Source organism: Mustela nigripes, chromosome 7 (genome assembly GCF_022355385.1).
Source record: "Mustela nigripes isolate SB6536 chromosome 7, MUSNIG.SB6536, whole genome shotgun sequence".
Classification (NCBI taxonomy): domain Eukaryota; kingdom Metazoa; phylum Chordata; class Mammalia; order Carnivora; family Mustelidae; genus Mustela; species Mustela nigripes.
The window spans coordinates 96,356,773-96,375,620 of NC_081563.1; the positions used below are offsets into that span (position 1 = coordinate 96,356,773).

At 44.6% G+C, this 18,848-nt stretch overlaps 1 protein-coding gene across 12 annotated transcripts in view; it reads right to left on the bottom strand.

Annotated features, from left to right (window-relative positions):
• The window catches only part of RIN2 (Ras and Rab interactor 2), a 221,917-nt gene that overhangs the window by 5,925 nt on the left and 197,144 nt on the right, over positions 1 to 18,848 (bottom strand). For all 12 annotated transcript variants that reach the window (XM_059406455.1, XM_059406456.1, XM_059406454.1 and 9 more), the window contains 2 exons: positions 5,644 to 5,949; positions 3,603 to 3,734 (listed from right to left, as the gene is read on the bottom strand). In XM_059406455.1, coding sequence (XP_059262438.1) covers positions 3,603 to 3,734; positions 5,644 to 5,949 — 438 coding nt within the window. The remainder of the gene's footprint in view (positions 1 to 3,602; positions 3,735 to 5,643; positions 5,950 to 18,848) is intronic.

Here is an 18,848-nt window from a genome sequence, read left to right on the forward strand (position 1 = left end):
ATGTGCTTTGGTGAGTGCTGTGAAGTGTGTAAACCTGGTGATTCACAGACCTGTATCCCTGGGGATAAAAATATATGTATATAGAAAATAAAAAATTAAAAAAAAATACACACTTAAAAAAAAAAAAAAAGACTCACAACAGGGTGATATGCATGTAAGTGGGTTTATAGCTTGGTCCTGAACTGTTAATTAGACAGCTTTGGTGAACTTTTAAGCTCCATGCTAGTGGACCACTAGGGGGCGCCCTGAATATTTATTAAAAAGCCCCTAATTGGGCTCAGCATAATTAAACTTGAGAGACACCTTGGTCAAAATATCTGTTGAATTTCTGTTGTGAGCCCGAGCCAGAAATATAGCAAGGGGCAGGTTTGTAAGAAACAGAATCTGAGCCCCTGCTTTACAGAAGTTTATGAGTTTATTCAAGATAACAAGTATGGCAGGTTTATTCATGCAGGATTCCCAGTTAGTTGTGGTTAAATGAGCTTTGTTCTTGGCCAAAGTGTTTAGCTGCTAATTCAAGACTCTGAAGAACTCTCTCTCTTGTCAACAAGTGACAATGTGTGAGATGGCAACGGGTCTACATCCCAGAAATGAGCACGATTCCCTCCCCCTCCAACCCCCACCCCCGCAAAAGGCATGGGACATGTAACTTAGAAAGGAACACACCTTTGTGATTTTTAGATCGCTGAAGGGGAGATATGGGCAACACCGGTCCCATGCACACACAAGAGGGTACTTGTTTCAAGTTCCCTGAACAGCTTAATGATCCCGCCACCAGGGTGCAAGTTCCTCCAAGCTCATCCAGAGTTCTGAGTAGCTGACTTTTACTAAACATTTGCCCCGTAAGCAAATCAGCACACGGCTGAGTGTGAAACTTGGTGGTACAGAATTTAAATGCTACACGGAGTCCGAGCAATCAGCAGGGACATAAGTGTTCACGTGAGGCTGTACAGAGGTGTCAGTTTCAGAGCTGGGGCCTGGGGCACCGATACGGTCAAGTTTGGGAGGGAGGGTGTTCCCTCTGGGATGTCAAATTTTAGACTCCATAGCTCTGATCTGTCCAGGGCACCACAGAGAAAACTCAAAATTCTGGAAGCCAAGGATGACCACACTCTGAAACATGTGGATGCAATTAGAGGAAGGGTTACATTTCAGCAAAACTGTAACCCTCCCTCTAGAGCTGTGCACTTAAGAGGGATTCTGTGACGCCTTTTCCGTAAACGAAACTACCTGCTTAAACAGCAGAAAAGAGATGTGGGTTGCAGCCCCCAAAACCGAAGAAGGCCCTGGGCAGGCCGCAGAGGGCTGGGTTGGTAATGCATGTCTTCCTCCCGGTCTGCATAGCTTCATGTCCCTGACGTGCAGGCCGGGTCTGTAACCACTGCCAGCCTGACTGGGCTGGCCTGTTTTCCTAAGGAAAGGAGCCAAGAAGCCCGAGAGACGGTTAAGCAGAGGCAGGCTCTCGTTTAAGTGCAGGCTCACTGGCTGCTCCAAATGTTCACGAACCTCTGGGCCCTTGTCCTTCTCTCCTATGTGATTCCTGGAGGTAAGGACAGCCACCTGTCATCTGTCCCCAGCTTGGTGCCCAGGGCAGGGCATCGCTCTGCGGAAATGCTGGGAAGGGTGGCAGGAAGTGGCTGTCTCAGTCCTCGGGCCACAAGATGTAAGCTTGTGTGTGTCCTAAGTATACGCTGTCAGCAACAGAATGGTGATTTTCTAAGTGGAACTGACATGCCCTTTCCCCAAAGTCCCAAGAGTTTGACAAACTCATTTCTAGAATTAAGCATGATTACGGCTCCAAACAACTAAAACTGAAACACCGCCCAGAAGCCTATGAAATTGTAATAATAATGCAGCAGAAGAAAGGAAAGCAGGGCATGGAGATGAAGGTATGCTTCTGTTGGTTCTTGGACAAAACTACATGCTTTCTCCTCTCCTGTTAAGTCCCAGGGCAGGCGAGGAAAGCTCCAGGCAGAATCTTGGGGGATCATCATGGAATGTCTGGTTCCAGGATGATGAATATTAGAGGGGGAGGGGTAAATGGGGGAGAGGCTAACGGGATCAAAAGTTCATTCTTGTCTCTCTGGGGTGGGGGAACTGGGTGAAAAGATACTCATCACTAATCCTGAGTCCGCACTGTCCCTCAAAGGCTGGGAAGGGTATACCTCATACCCTGGGGGCTCCAGGGAGGAGAGACCCTCTGAAGAAAAGGCTAAGCACTGAGGACTTAGGGGGTTAAGGGACACATTCTGGGGGTGGTGATGCACTTCAGTTTCCCTCCGGGGAAAATCCCAGTATGATACATTCCCTGCAGAATCCAATCAGTACATGGACCTTTTACTTAAGGCCAGACTAAAACTCAGTGGAGAAAAGAAAGAACAAAAACGAAAACAGTTCTACGCAACAATTTACCACTCAGGGGCCATCTGGGCTCATGAAAATGGATTAATGGGATTCATAATGCAAAGACCCAGATTCATTCTTTAAAAAGCCAAGCTCCCACAAGAACCTCAGTTATTTCTGCTTTTCAAGGCCTTGCACCACAAGGACAAATATCCCAATTATTTCCAGGATGAAATACCTAACCGATATGCAAGAAGGAATTTCTGCTAAGACATGCTGGGGTCAGGCAGCTACAAGGAGACTGAACTGACAAGGTGAGTTGAAAGCAAACTGCCCAGATTTTATCCCACTGCATTTGTATTTTAACAGCAGTACAATTATTTAAATAGAAAACAATTATTAATTAATTAACCAAGAAACAACTATTTAAATAGAAAAGAAAATCAATGCTGTCTTCATGCTGAGAACAACATTTTTTAAACAGATGAAAACAAAAGGCCAGCCTTCATCCATTTCACTGATAAAACAGCAGGATATTATACCTACCTTCTTCCTTAAGGAAACCATTTTTTAAAAATGGCATTTTTTTTCCTTTTGAATATTTTTTAAATTGTAATTAACCAATCTCAGAGAAGTATATTTATCACCAGATTCTATTTTTGTGGTTTTCTGAATTTTCCATAATTTCTACAGTGAATATGGATTACTTTTATAATTAGAAAAAAGTCAGCACATTCTTTTAAACAGAAATTAAAATGATAGTTAACCCTTACAATGTCAAAAAAGCACCCACATGACTATTGAATGGGCATGCGGTTTTTTTTGTTTATTTTGTTTTTAAAGATTTTATTTATTAGACAATGAGAGACACAGCAAGAGAGGGAACATGAGTAGGAGGAGTGGGAAAGGGAGAAGCAGGCTTCCCTCCAAGCAGGGAGCCGGTTGTGGGGCTTGATTCCAGGACCCTGGGATCATGACCTGAGCCAAAGGCAGACACCTAATGACTGAGCCACCCAGGTGCCTCTAGGCATGAGGTTTTATGTTGGGTTGATGAAAATCTATTATTTATTTGGGGCAAAACAGAGGTGGTGGGGTGCACAGAACTGTGAAGGTACCAAGTGTCACTGAACAATTCACTTTAAAGTAGTTTATCTGCTGCTATGTGAATCTCACTTCAAGGGGAAAAAAAAAAAAAAAAACAGAAACAAAACCAAAAAAAGGGCATCCCAATACCTCCCATGTCATCAAGCAATTGTTACCTTCTCCGTGTAACAGTGACGGGTCCAAGAGCTCCATCATGTACTCAATTTCCGTGTCCAGTTCCAACATGTCACACTGAGCTATGACGTAGGTCAGGACTGGTAAAAAATCGTCAGCTCCATACATCCTCCCTAGGATCGGAAGAAAGGGGAAGGTGGGAATATTTTTACCAACACTTCTTTCTTTCATATCCTATGCATACTGCTTTTATTAGATAGCTAGGAGTCATCTGGGGGAAATGTGTTATTCATAAACAGAGGTGGGTGTTTCTGGAATCCTATGCAGCCTGTGACCCTCCTCGCCGCTCATGCCAGAGACCAGCTTTAACATTACAATTTCAGAATGAACCGTCTGCGACTCAATGAACACATGAAAGTTTTTCTCCACGCTTTTATGATATGCATCAAGTTATGCAACAGAACAGAGTCCTTGCAAATAGTTTAACTTTCAGCAAGGAGTATTATAAAACATTTACTAAGTATCTACTTATTATGTTAATGCTTTGTGAATTCTACTGTGTTCCTTACTGCCTTCTGTGGAAATTAATCATCAACATAATGACAGGACCAAACTCTGAGAGGGGGGGGAACTTTGCTGTCTGTTCAATGTGAGCACACAGTTAATTTACTGAAATGTGCAAATTCAGCATATGTCAAGTAGATACATATGATTAATACATGGAAAAAAATTTTTTTTAGTCCTTATTGCTACTTTTCATTATATAAGTCAGTCTCAACTCTGGTGACTGGGCCTCCCCACCCCCTCGCTCCCTCCCTGCTTCCCGGCGCACCCCTCCCCCAATGTGGCATTGTCTGGAGACATTTTTCTTTGTCATGATGAGAGGGTAGGATGCAAATGACATCCGGAACACCGATAAACTCCAAACAGGAAGCAGCCCCCACAATAAGGAATTATCCATTTTAAATGTCATTAGTGCTAAGGTTGAGAAGCTGTGCATCAGAAGAACATAATCCTGGGCAGACACCATTTTAGGACTTACATGAGGACTTTTCTGAACTACAGAAAATATACTTCCTGTACGTGCAATATGGTTGCGCATTTCAGAGGCGATGTTCACCCACTATCAGGACCGGCTCAAGAGCTCACATTTTCATGTCTTTGCTCAACAATGTCCAAAGTGCGCACACATTCCCATCTACGCAAGCGGTGGTTAATACAGTGTTTTGTATTTAAAACAATGTATTTAATACAGTGTTTTAATACTGTGTTTAATACAGCCTGTGTTTTGTTTCTGTTGCTTCTCCATGGAACAATTTTACTTACAGGAGAAGTTGATCACAGGCTCACTGAAGCCCTGGTACTATGCGAGACCCAATCACTAGCCACGAGTCAAGGTGACTCCTGGGTCTGGGTCTATTAGAAGCAGAACTGAGGACACCCAAGGACTTACTTTCAAACCACGTAATTCTTTTGTGAATTCAATTATACTGCTTTAGCAAATAAGGGAGAACCAATGAAATGATTGTACTGAAGCCGTATTATTATTGAAAGCTCCATGTTTGACCCATGCCAGACGTAGATCACTGACCCAAACCTTCAATGGCCAAAATGTAGTAATGATAATTGCTAATACTCCCATCGTGCTTGGAGCAATGCCTGCATTGACTCATCTAATCCCTGCCTTATGAAGGACAGAGTCAGATTCAGTGTTGGGTACAGAAACTTCCCTTTAGAAGTAGACTAAGGTAGCCAAAGCCCCATAGTTAATGAACTCCTTCCCAGAGCGAGGATTTGACTTCACTCTCCAGAGACTGAAGCTGCATCTACTTCCCTGAACTAAATCTTTAATAAATTGGTATCATACAACAGTCTTGTTGCCTCAACCACTTGCATTTCTTGGTATTACCCATCTGTTGCAAGTGGCCGATTTGCCAGACACCAGTGTGACACTTGTATTTTTTGCGAGCTGCTTGGTGAAATGAAGAGACTGAAAAGAGAAACTGGGGATCAGAGAGCCTGATGTATGCCTGGTAGCGTCCCTAGCCCTGGCGGGAAATGCAAGAAGCCCAGACAACTCACCTGAGTTGTTCTCCATGACAGTGTAAATCAGCTTACAGACCCTCAGCAGCAGCATGACCTTCTTCTCTGGCGAATACATCTTCTGCATGGTCATGAACTTGACTTTGATTTTCTCCACGTCCACAATATCAGGAGTTGGCGCGAAGACCCCCAGCTCCTGGGGGTTCCTCTGCCGCACAAGCTGCAGGTTTTCCTTGAGTTGTTTCCATGAGCCATCGGCCATGTGGAAGTCCCTCAGCATGGCCTCCACGTGCCCCTTGAGGGGCTTTAAGATGCACTTGTGCATGGCTTTTTCCAGCACCACATCTGCCAAAGAAAGTGCAGCAACTGTGATCATTATCTGAAGCAAGAAGAAACGCAAGGTCTGCTTTCCCAGAAAGGACTTCTGCAACTCTGCACTGGCTACAGGGCGGACAGGTGACCACTTCACACCCACTGAGCCAACAAAACTTAGCAGTGCCACCACTCCTCACGCTCTAGTACGTTTTCTAGAAAGCTGCAGAATGTGAATCTTCCCTAATAAATTCTTACAGGTTTTTAATTTGTTTGCTTGCAGACAGTCAATACAATGAAATAGATTTGTTTTAACTATTTTTATGGCCCATCCCCCATGTGCCCAGGTGAATATTCTAGAAGACATTCTTTTGATCCAGTCCTTCCACTGATCATCTGGTGGACAGGTAAGTAAATATGTTATTTTACAAGGAAAGACTGGCTAAGAGAGGAGATTCAAGACTTCTTCAAATATTGCCAGAGAAAATAAGTTCACCTAAATACACATGTTATCTTGGATTGAATTCTGGACCCCAAATTCTTTACTTCATTTGCTATAAATAAAGAACATTAGTGGGACAGTGGATAAGATTTGAATAAAGTCTGCAAGTTAGGTCCTAGTGTAAACACTGTATTTGTGGTTAATTTTCCTATATTTTTAACAAGATGTCTGTTTTTAGGAAATACAGGATTTAGGGGTAAAGGAACACAACACCTGCAACTAGCTCTGATATGGCTCAGAAAAAAGACAGTGTATGTGTGCGTGTGTGTGTGCATGTGCACACTTGTGTGTGTAAGCAAAGAGAAAGCGGAAGGATGAAACACGACAAATGGCTAACATTCAGGGAATCATGATAAAGGGCAGACATGATTGCAACTTTTCTGTATGTCTGAAGTGATTTCAAAATAAAAGTTCTAAAAATTTTGAAATGTGTTTCTGGCCAGAGTTTGGAAATACCTTTCGGTGTGGATGGCATTATTTTTCCCTCTTTTAATGGTTGCCCAATGAAGTAGCTTTCTTGGCTGACTGTAAAGTGACCATAAATCTGGAGATCCAGACTCAAGATGACTTACATAATCATTAGCTCTCCGCTTTCTCAACATCAGCTTTCTAACCTCAGATGTTTGCCCGTTCTCATGAAAGCTACATGGGTAGGCAGACCTTATCTATGAGACCTGAACGTGATTCCATTTTGGAAGCTCATGGATCTACTTCCATATAAAACTGGAAATTGTTGAGTTCTCTCTCTGGCCTTGGGAGTTCCTGACATTGGATCAGATCACAATGCATCCAAATTACCACCTATAATTAGGAAGTCAGAAACAAAGAGAAATCTAAGCCAGATGCCCAAACACCAAACAGTTTTTCCATAACTGAGAGATAAAACTCATGCCAAAGTTGATGATGATCCCACAATGACCTGCTTCTCCCGCCCATTTTTTTTCCCTTTGCCTCTATATCTGGGAGATAGATATATCTTTGCTTAAATTAAGACCTTATATAGCTATAGAAGTCAAGGTTGAAGCAAAAGAGATTATATAAAGTCAGAAGAAAAAACAGAACAACATTTTCACCTGGCATCTGGCATTGAAACAAACTACCTGGTCTATGTCGGTTCTGTTGTGTTAATAAGCCTGTGTGACTTTACAGCATCTTTGACTTTACCCTAAATGACCATTACATTGAAAAGTCAACAATAGCGATTGACACTGAGCATCCAGTTGGGCTAGGTTCTATGTGCTTTACTTTATGAGCTCCTCTAATTCTTGTAACAACTCTCTTACTTTTGCAAAATATTAATATTATTTTACAAACGAGGAGGCAGAGGTTTGGAGGTATCTAATGGCTTGCTTGAAGCTGCACAATTATTCTCAACAATCACCTTGCTTTCCAAAGTAAATGATCTCTTAATTTAGTTCAAGGTGCTTTATAAACATTCGCCGGTTTATTCCTCTCTATCTAAAGGTCACACAAGTCCCATTCATGGTTATAAGCGACTTACCACCCCATTAGAATGAGGTCACTAAGGGGAGCAAAAGTCATGCCAATCATTAATTAGGACTATACATGAACATGGAGAGCGGCGTGATTCGTAATCACCCCAAACCAGAAGCCATCCAAAGGCCCATCCCAATGGAATGGAGACAAGGATATATTTGTAGAATGGAATTCAGAAAATGGAATTCAGACAATGGAAGATTCATTCCATGAGGAGTGCCCTGCTACTCCAGAGGCAATGGGATGAATCTCATGGATACAGTGTGTGTGAAAAAAGCCAGACACATGGGGTGCCTGGGTGGTGACCTGCCTTTGGCTCAGGTCATGATCTCAGGGTCCAGGAATCGAGCCCCACATTGGGCTCTCTGCTCAGCGGGGAGCCTGCTTCCCCACACCCCCTGCCTGCCTCTCTGCCTACTGTGATCTCTGTCTGTCAAATGAATAAATAAAATCTGTTTTTAAAAAAAGCCAGACATAAAAGAGTATCTCCTTTAGCATTTTATTTACATAAAATTCAAAAGCAGGCACAATTGAATCTACGGTGACAGAAGTCAGAATGGCAGTGACCCCCAGGAATACATGAGGCTGTGGGAGGACCCTTCTGGGGAGATGGAGATGTTCTATGTCTGGATCTGGGCGGGGCTACCTGTGCGTGCGCGGATGTGAGAATCTGTCAAGCTGAGCAGTTAAGATGGGCACATCTTATGAATGTAAGTTACAATAATTCTGCATAAATCAAACCAACAGAAAACAACTGCAGACCAGCTTGAGATTTTCACCTTGAACCCCAAGGGCAACTTTTAACCTCAGGGTAAGCCTGGTCATCTCTGAGCCAGAGTGTTGACACGAATCATCTACACAAGTTCTGTGCTGTTCCTGGGGGACAATAGCACAAAGCCTATTACCAGTGAGCAAGGGATCCTCATACAACACATCCTCACCACCAGGGAAGGGACACTGGTCTCTGTGACACAGACTCCCACCCTCAGGAATGGTGCTATGGAAATCTTTTGTTAGGATGGTTAAAATCTGAGATCCATTGCCAAGTGCCCATTCTCTTAAAATCCAAAATTGGAAACAGACAAACAAACAAACAAACAAAAAAACAATGTTCGATTTTTTTTTAAAAGTATACTTTTTAAAGATCATAATTTAGAAATAGGACTGGTCTCTTTGCATTCTTTTCCAGGACTTTACTCCTAAACCCTGCCCTCTTAAAGTCCTTAATAAGCATAAAGAATAGGAAAAAATGAAGTCCAAATAACAGAGATTTGGAACCCACCTGGTTCTCTCCAATAGGAAAAACAGATTCTGCTCACAAAGCAAGAGGGAAAAATGATTTGGAGAAACAAAAGGAACAGAAAATCTTTCAGAATATGGACTAGCCCAGGAAAAAAACAAAGAAAGAGAAAGAAAGAAAGAAAGAAAGAAAGAAAGAAAGAAAGAAAGAAAGAAAGAAAGAACGGATTGGTCACATTTCTTATAAATTACTACTACCTGTTGTTTTCTACTATCTTTGGTTGCTTAAAGTCCAAGAAAAAAATCTTTTAAACTGTAGGAATAATTATACTATTCTAGACACCTTATATACACCAACTCTTCAAATACTCAAACAAACCCCATGGAGGGAGGACTGTTATTTTTTCATTTTCTAGATGAGGAATTAGACCCAAGGAGATCAGTGCCACACAACTGACAAGAAGGCAAGCCAGGATTCGAACCCAAGAAACCTGATCGTGTCAATTGCATTTATCTGCAAACAAATATGCAAAGGACAAGAAAATATTAGAGAACTGTCTGAACCACAATGTTTTGAATTTTTGAAACCAATTGTTAGCGGAATGACCCAAATTGGAAGTCAACTTTCTGAAAATATTTAGATAGATCCTATCAATCATTCCCCAGGCTCATATGCAAGGGGGAAATGGTTAAGAGCATGGCAGAGACTTAGATGCTCCTTGGCTTAATGAGCCTCGGTGCAGTAACGATTAGGACGCGTTCGATGTGTTGGCCTCTGGTGTCTTCCAGGAATAAAACAGAGAGCTCCATCTCTGTTGCTTCACTCTGACCGACAGCACAGATACCAGAGAAGGTCAGAGCTTGGACAGGGAAGCATCACAAGACCGGCTCAGGCATCAGCTTGAGCACTTTCTGCTTATCCGCTGCTGCCTAGGGGGAAGTGAGAGCCTGGGAGGTGAAGGTGAAATCCAGAGAAGGCGCGTGCTTTACAAAGAACACTAGGCTCAGGCAGGCAGTCGGGCAGCCAGCCTGACTCTATCTCTCTATGCGGCTTTGGCCAAGTCGCTTCACCGCTCTGTCATTGCCTCCAACCTCTGAACCGCCATCTCATGGCCCAAGGAAGGCGAGACGGAACTGGCACCCTGAATGGTGGCCCAAACAAAACAAAATCACCACTGACATTCTCCGGAAGACTCTCACAGTACCCAGAATCTAAGCGACATAACGTCCAGAATGTGCAGGCTGCAACCTGGAGTTAGCTGACAAAGATAAAAGATGAGGTCACATGGCCTCTTGGTTTATTTGAGTTCTGGCATTCTGGTTAATTACTTCTTTGTAATAGGAAAGCGACAGAAATCGAAGCTAAATTTTAATGGTGAAGTTCTACCTGTGTAATTTATAACATCCTGGGCTTCCTCTGAGCAGTTCTAATTCCAAGGGGGCTCTACATATGGAGCCCCCTCGGATGTTAACCCTCATTTTGTATGTTAACCCGCATTTCAGTGGTGGGAAGTGGGCACTAGGGCATCTCACTGCGCAGGTGCCTGTGCAGCGTAAAAGTCAAAAGTCTCTCCCAGCGTGGTGGAGACACGCTGCAAGCCGGTCCGGGCTGCCAACAAGTCAGCAGGCACGACGGGCCTGTCCCTTGACCAGAACAACAACACGAGCTGGGCATTTTCTTTATGTGCTAATCTATCTTCCTTTGACTGCTTCATTGGATTAAGGATTAGAACTGACACGGACTGTGTGCCCGTGTGTGGCTGGCACTGTTTTGAACTTTACTCAGATTCAGGATTTAAACCACCCTTCGATTGAAACCAGTACATAATTCCCATTTGTTTGAGCTTGGGTTCTCCCAGAGGCCAATCTTGAGACAGGGACTTGAGGGTGAGTAGTTCACTTGGGAGGTGAGCCCGGGAAGCACCCGCGGCAGATGAGGGGAGTGGGATGGGAGAGAAGGCTGCCAACGCTGTGTGCTCTGTTAAGCCGGTTATTATTGGGGGCGGCTGGAGCTCAACCAGCTCAACCTTGTCGGATGTTTGAGACACAATGCAGGGCATGCCTCAAGGGTGGTCCCATCAGAGGGGAGGCAGCTGGGATATTTATACACCTGCTCCCTTCAGGTTCTGGGAGGGTGGAGAGGGCATTTACCTCCTAGCCTTTCCATCTGCCCTGGACAAGAGCCCCGGGGGGATGTGAAAATGTCAGGCAGGATGTCTTAGGCACCGGCAGCTGGGAATCAAACAGGTAAGTGAGCGTCAGTGGGGCAGGCACAATGCTGTCTAGTTCATATAACATAGGAAGAAATGGAGGCACAGAGATGTTAAGACACATGACCAAGCACACACAGCTCATCAGCAGCAGAGCTGCTGCTCAAACTCAACAGTGCCACCTGAGCATGGACTCTAAACCACCACACGCTTCTGCCTTTCAGCTGAGAAATTTATCCACCCCGTCCTAGCAGAGCTGGGATGGAACAACCAGATGGCCACAACAGAACTCTGCTAATAATCCTCTGTACCAACTTCTAAAAAGTGGACTACTTGGTGTTCAAGTGGCTCTCTGGTTACATGTGAAGTCCACATGAGCCGTTTCCTACTTTGCAACCTGGAGGGAAGAAGGTGACCTTTCCAGGCCTTAGCTTCCTCCTCTATAAAATGGGATTACTCACAGCTTCCCAGTGGGACTGTCAGCCCTGGTGAGATCCCACAGGTGAGCACTTCCTATCCACCTGTCCCCTAGGCAATTGGCAAGGATCGCCGGTCCCCTCTGTTCCTTTGGAATGTGGGGTGTGTACCTTGGGATAGGGACTCCAGGTTTAATCATTCAGGCCTGTTTGGTTCTGTTATCCTCTGTGTTAACAGTGTTTTACTTGGTTTGAAATGGGAACTGAAAGTGCTTCGATAAATTAATTAAAAAGCAACTTGGCTTTCTGGCCATCTTGCTCCCTCGTTCCCTCCTGCTCTTCCTCAGCCCCTCCCACCCACAGGTACAAAGGCAGCAGAGCTGCAGTCTGGCCCTCTGGGTTTTCTTGTCTGGAACTTGCCAGTGTTTCCTCACAGCCTCATTCTGTCCCCGTATAACAGCTCAGACTCCCAGACGAGCTGAGTGCCTTGGACAGCGATAATGTCTTTCCACCTGACAGGTGGACAGCTCCCAACCCCACTTGGGACAAGAGATGAAGGGTGGATTCGGTTCATCATTGACAGTTTTTGGTCTACTAATCGCAAAGGCCAGGGTCACACTGCTGTCCCTGCTCTGCGTTTATGTCTCCCACGCCCCTGGCCTCCTGGCTTGTCACACTGGCCTGCAGGTATTCATGGCCAGTATCTAATTCAATTGGTTGGTACCTGGCTACAGAGATGGCTAAAGAGTTCAACTCTTACCCTGCCAGGAGTGATTTTTCTAAAATGCTTCCCACCACCTTAAAGACAGCTTCTGGAGGTGCACCCCTGCTTTGCCCTCCCTCCTTTGCTCCATATCCTCGTGAAGAAGCAACTCATGTTCTCACTGAAGGCAACAGCACTGTGGCCCCTCTGTGCCTGTGCACCTCTTCACATGCTGTTCCCTGTGGCTGGTGGGTTCCTTGCTTTTCCCAACATGGATTCCCATGCAGCCTTGTCTGCCCACCTCCTCTCCACTCCCTGGTCCCTGGTGTTCTGTGTGACCACTGCGTTGGCACAGAGCAAACTAGACCTCTCTCTTTGACGCCAGACTTCGGGGGGCTCAGGAGAGCCTGTGGCAGTCCCTGGCCACAGGCCCACAGGTAGCATGGGCTCCAAACGTGACTTCTGAGTTGAACCAAAAATGCTTCCTTTGGGTGGCTACATGAAAATTATGTTTCTTCTGCTTACCCGTGCAGAACACAGGAAGCGTGACTCTGGCAATGACGTGGGGCAGTCACCCCCATTCCTGCAGCGCCCTGTCACTCCACAGGGATGTCCTGTAACCTGGTTTGCTTTACGTTTTGCGAGCAAAGCCTGCTTCAGTCCATAAGTAATAGCAGGCACTTTATCAAATGATAAGGGAAGATTGCACCAAAATAAAGATGGGGAGCACGGGTAGGGTGGTGATTCACTCATAGTTTTGTTCCTTTTGGTGGGCTTTGAGGAAAGGCATTATGGAAAGTATAGGTATATTCACATCATAGTTTATGTATGGAATCGTCACACTGATTTCAGGGCCTTCTAGTAAAAGGCCAGTAAAAACCAAAGCAGTGGAGGGGGCATTTGGGTGGCTCAGTTGCTTAAGCATCGAACTCTTGGTCTAGACTCAGGTCATGATGTCAGGGTCCTGGGTTCGAGCCCCATGACAGGCTCTGTGCATAGCGGGGAGTGTGCTAGAGTCTCTCTCCATTTCCATCTCCTTCTACCCCTGCTCTCTCTCTCTCAAATAAATAAATAAATACTAAAAACAAAACAAAGCAGGGGAGAAGAGCCCAATCTTCCTTACGGAAAAATTCTACAGAGCCTGGAGGGCTCAGTCAGTTAAACGCTTGCTTTCGGCTCAGGTCATGATCCTGGGGTTCTGGATCGAGTCCCACATCAGGCTCCCTGCTCAGCCGGGAGCCTGTTTCTCCCTCTGCCTGCCACTTCCCCTGGCATGCTCTCTCTCTGACAAATAAATAAATAAATAATCTAAAAAAAAGAAGTTAAGGAAGAAAAATTCCAAATAATTTATGTAGCTCCTCTGGCCTCGGGGAGGCGGAGCTAAATTCTAGCTGCATCCCTGGGTTCTGGGCGGTGCTTCCTGGCCTACTTCCCCGAGTGTGGAAAGGGTGGAGGCAAGAGGTGGCATTTTACCCAGCAGAACTTGATGAGTCAATGCTACATCCTGTGGAGAGCAGGCTGCCTCTGGTATGGTGACTTTACCACTGCCGTCTTCCTCCCTCCTCATAAAAGGGCCCACAAAGGCAGTGTAGCTGCTCTGGGTGATGTGAAAAGCCCGCTACAGGATTTGGTTCAGTCCCATTTGCACCCGGGCTTGACCTTGCTAAGCTTTTGTTTTGTCATCTCTAAAAATGAGGATAAGGGGACCCCCCCCCCCAAGGCATTAAGGGGACTTAAGGGGCTTCTGTGCATTAAAAATTGCTCCGTAAACCATCAAGAACCACACACCGGAGAGGGATTATGGAGGCTTTCACTTGCTTCTATTAAAAACACAGTATGCATTTAACACATACTCTTGAATTTTACAGAGGGGCGGGTTATGACTCTGGTTTCTTAAAAGAAGCCCTTGAGCTTGGCCAGTAAGTGAGGGTCTCCAAAGGGGACATTTTCCCTGAGAGGTAAGGTGGGGGGTGTTCCTGCCCTGGCCTGTAGACAGACTGGGGGAGCGAGGCAAGCCTGGAGGTGGGTCCCAGGATGGTGAGGGCTCCGTCTATAGATAAGACAGCCAATTGGGGCCATTCTGTTGGCGGAAGTAAAGTAGCAGTGGACGTGTCCGACTCTTAAAGATACTGATGCCTCCATTTCAATCAACACATCCTTTCAAATGTCCCCTTGCTCGCACTCTCAATCACTGTAAGATTCCTCTTTTGCCTGATGATGTTTCCTGCCCAATAGGTGCTGATGACTCTCTTGAGATGGAAGATTCCCGGGATGTAGTCAGAAAACACTCTAGCACAAACCTTATTGTGATGCCATCCCAGTTCCCACCTTGTTAGCAAGGGCTCTCTTTCTCTGAATTCCCGAGCTACCCATTTCCTTGCACAGTGTATCATGGAGTCGGGGACTCCTAACAGAGATTCTTAACTCCAGAGTTATGACCCTTCTTTTAGTTGCTATGATTAACCCAATTTTTGATGTCCCAAGGCAAAAACTACAACAAATTGATGTCCCATGGGAAAAAAAAGAAGTGCTTCCAGCTGGTGTCCTCTCTTTAATTTTCAAAACTAACATAAGCATTCTTTTTATATCTTGCAAGAGGTCAATTTTTCTCCTTTCTCTCTACCCTTTGCCTGCTGTACAAGGACATTCCCTCCTTGCAGGTGTTATGATCACATGGTCTAGATTAGAAGTCAGACTCAAGGTTCTAATCTCATCTTGGCACCAATATGCTGCTCTGGTCAAATCTCTCAGAATGACCCTTAATCTAAAAAAGAGAAGATAATTACTCAAGGGCTTGAATGAAACTGTGAAATACAGATTAAAAAACAATTCACACTGGATACTGAAGCTTGAGGAAACAAAGCGGTAGTAATTGTTTAACTACTAGGGAGTCACTTCAAACCCCCTTTCTTATTTGTGCTATGCTCTCTGGTGTCTAACCACTTCTCACTATTGTTTGCTATTAAAAAAACAAAAATCACATATTTACAAATTGAGTTTTAGAGATAAGTTTTCTTTAAATAATTAAAATGTTCTTCAGAGAAAATAGAAGTTTTATACATAGCAACTAAATAAAGCAGAACACTATTGTATTGATTTTTTTGCTACTGAGTTTTAGGACTACAAATACTTGTGCTCCCCCCTCCTCCATGATTGTTGACAGTCCATGGTGGGCAGTTCAAACAAAATAGAAAATTTGAGATGAGTAAAATTTTTGGAGTTGGAGAAATTTTGTTTTTCTTGAAACAAACCTTGAAAACAGGGATTTCCCAAGATTAATGTCAGATCAGAAATGAAAATTCTTTTGCTTGAATTAAAAAAAAAAAAAAAAAAAAAAACACTGACCACAAAAATGCAACAAGTTCTGCAGAGTGGAAGTTTCACGATCAGAAATTTTGAACTGATATCTCCCATCAGCTGAAAAAGACCAGAGCAAGACTGGTATGATGGGTAAGCTCACCAAAGAGGAACACACATGATAGAAAAATGAGAAATGTCGCAACCTGTCTCTATTTTACAGGGTAGGACAGGCCAGTCCTGAGTATACCTCGCTGCAGATGAAGTTACCGATGCCAGGACTTTCTCACAGGACCTGAAGTTTTGTAAAAGCATCTGTTTGTCCTTTCTTATACCACTTTGTAGAGTATGGGGGAATGAGGGTGAGCAGAGAGCTCTCCAGAAGGGAAGCATCATGTGGGGGCTTGACTCATGTGGGAACTCACCATGTCTTATCCCCATTGGCTTCATTCCCAGCCAGGAGAGTGAAGCTGATGTCAATCCACTGACATTGATTCAAGACCCTCGAAATGGCAGGGCTTCCTGGTGATGGTGCTGTAAAGGGCAGTCTAAACAGAATGGAAATTCTCCATACTAGGACACAACCATTTAGAGTGGCCATTTTCTTCATTTTTGAGGTTGATTACTTATCATTTTACACTCCCCTAGAAAGTGCTGGCCGGAAGGGCTGTGACAAGATATATGGAGTAGCAATGAGTGAGAGCTGCTTGGTGTTTCATGGGCTTTTCTCTAGACAACTGAAGAACCACTCTCTGAAGAAGACAGATTAGCACCACCTCTAGATCCTAACTGGAGACACGCATGCACTCCTCCAGTCATTTTTCACATACGAATGATAGCTCTAATTCTACGTGGGTTAAGCTAATGAAATGCCTCCTCTACCTCCCTTGATTTCAGGACAGACATTCTGTAAATGCAGGCTTTATATGTAAATTCCCACCTCTTGGTTCAGAGCGATCACCTTCCAAAGTTGTGGGAATGGAGGACAGGACTAGACTGGCATTCTTGAACAGACTAAGGAGCATTAGCAGATACCTGTTCAGAACCAGCTTGAGGGTTGGTATTCTGAAGATGGCATTCAAAGTGAATCCATTCAGAGTGAATCCATTAAAAGTGAATTACTTCCTTCTGGGAAGTGAGATACGGTAGGAATATGCAAACAATTGAGAAAAGATCTTGGTAGAATCCAAGCTCACCTACTTATCAGCACTGAAACCCTCTACAAGTCACTTCTTATATTTTGGCCTCCATTCTTGAATTTGCAAAAGATGAATAATATCTATGTAAATGTACCAACCTTGAGTTGGTTCATGAGGCTCAAAGCAGTGACTGTATCAACCAGTCTAGAGTAAACTAGTGAGCTCTTTGCTCACGATCATGTCCAAGACTATCAGATTAAGTCCCATTTTGTGTCAGAGTCATAACCAAGTGACTTACACACTGAAGGGGGTCGGTCTTCTGATCATCTTTCCTCTCCAGTTGGGCAAGTGTTGAGTTTCTCAGGTTGACCTCTGCTCTGGTTCACCTTCCTCTTAATTTCAAAAGCCCAACCCATTCATTGTACTTTCAACACAGAACGATGCTTTCATGGGGGAAGCAACATGCCATGAGGTACTTGCTTTCATGCAAAGGTTTCAAAAACCAAAACAAACAAGCCAATCAAAAAGTGAGGCAATGCTTAGTTGGCCACACCCACACCTCCTTACAGAACTGTAGTTTGAGCTGCCTCTTCCAAATGCTGCACCTGCTGGTTACTAGCTAGTGTAGCCTGGGGACAAAGGGCTCCACCTGGCAAAGCCCTGCGTCCCCCACCCCACTGGGGATGCCCATGCCTGCTTCACAGGGGTGAGGCCAGGCCCTGTTGACATCACTTGGCCAGAACCCTGGCTCATAGGAGAGGCTACAAAGATGTCAAACCCCTTCTTGTCATGACCTTAGATTTTAAATTAAAAGCTGCCTCCTTCCAGAGCAGCAAAGTGTACGCCTGTTTTTGGAGAAAATGAGCCCTTACGCTCTGAGAGCGAGTACCATATCTGAACTTCCCTTCAAAAGAAGCTGGCAGAAGGGCCTCCTGGGGAACAACACTCTGGTGGATGCTTACCAGAGTCTCTGTAGGGAAGGAAAGGAAGGCCCCTGTTTCCTCGGGAACCTTGTCCCTGTGGGCTGGTTGGCGCTGTGGCCCACATAGCTTGGTGCTGACATCAGTGCCCGCGTGGCTCCCCTCACGGGACTCCCCGAGAGCAAGCTTCTTCCCTCCGTTCAGCGTTCCTGTGACTATGGCATGGGAGCTGGTCTCCCCTGAGGAGCAGGCTCCCGGTGGGACAGGGGACAGGATGGCCTGGGTGGCTATTCTGCCTTCCCCAAGAAACCTTTTCCAGTTTGAAGCACACCACGAGGGCACATTCCTTCTAGCTTCTCTCCTCAGCAACACCCGACTCTAACCCCGCCCCATCAACCAGGCTCAAACCATGAGAAAACAAACAAGGCTTTGATTCCTTTATGAGAAAATCAAAGAGCTGCTAAAACTTACTTAAAGGAGAAAGAGACAGAGACAGAGAGAACGAAAGAGAGAGAAAGAGACAGAGAGAGAGAGAGAGGGGAAAGGAGGGAGAGAGGGAGAGAGAGAGAGAGAGACTACTCTCTACCACATACTGTTTACTACTTTCAACAAAAAGACCCAACCAGAAAGAAGAAATCTGGGTTTAGCTTTATGAACTGCCCAAAAATATCTGGTAGCTCTTTCAGCTGTGGCTGCCCAGTGAATGAGGTTTCAGAAATTAGCCTTTTAGAGTCAATCTTCTGAAATTAAAAAAAAAAGAGAGAGAGAGTGAGAGAGAGAAAAGTCCTTGCAACACTCTTGCCCTGGAAAAAAAAGACGCCTTGCCAAATTCAAATTTTCCTTGGCCAAAGTAACTATTAACAATCAGCCCTTCGATGAGGTTATAAAGAAAATATTTCCCCTTGACTTTGGAGAAAACACCTTTCATGTGACCTCCAAATATGTTACTTATTTGAAAAGCACACAAAATAAACTTGCCTTTTCCTTTTTTTTTTCTTTCTTTCTTTTT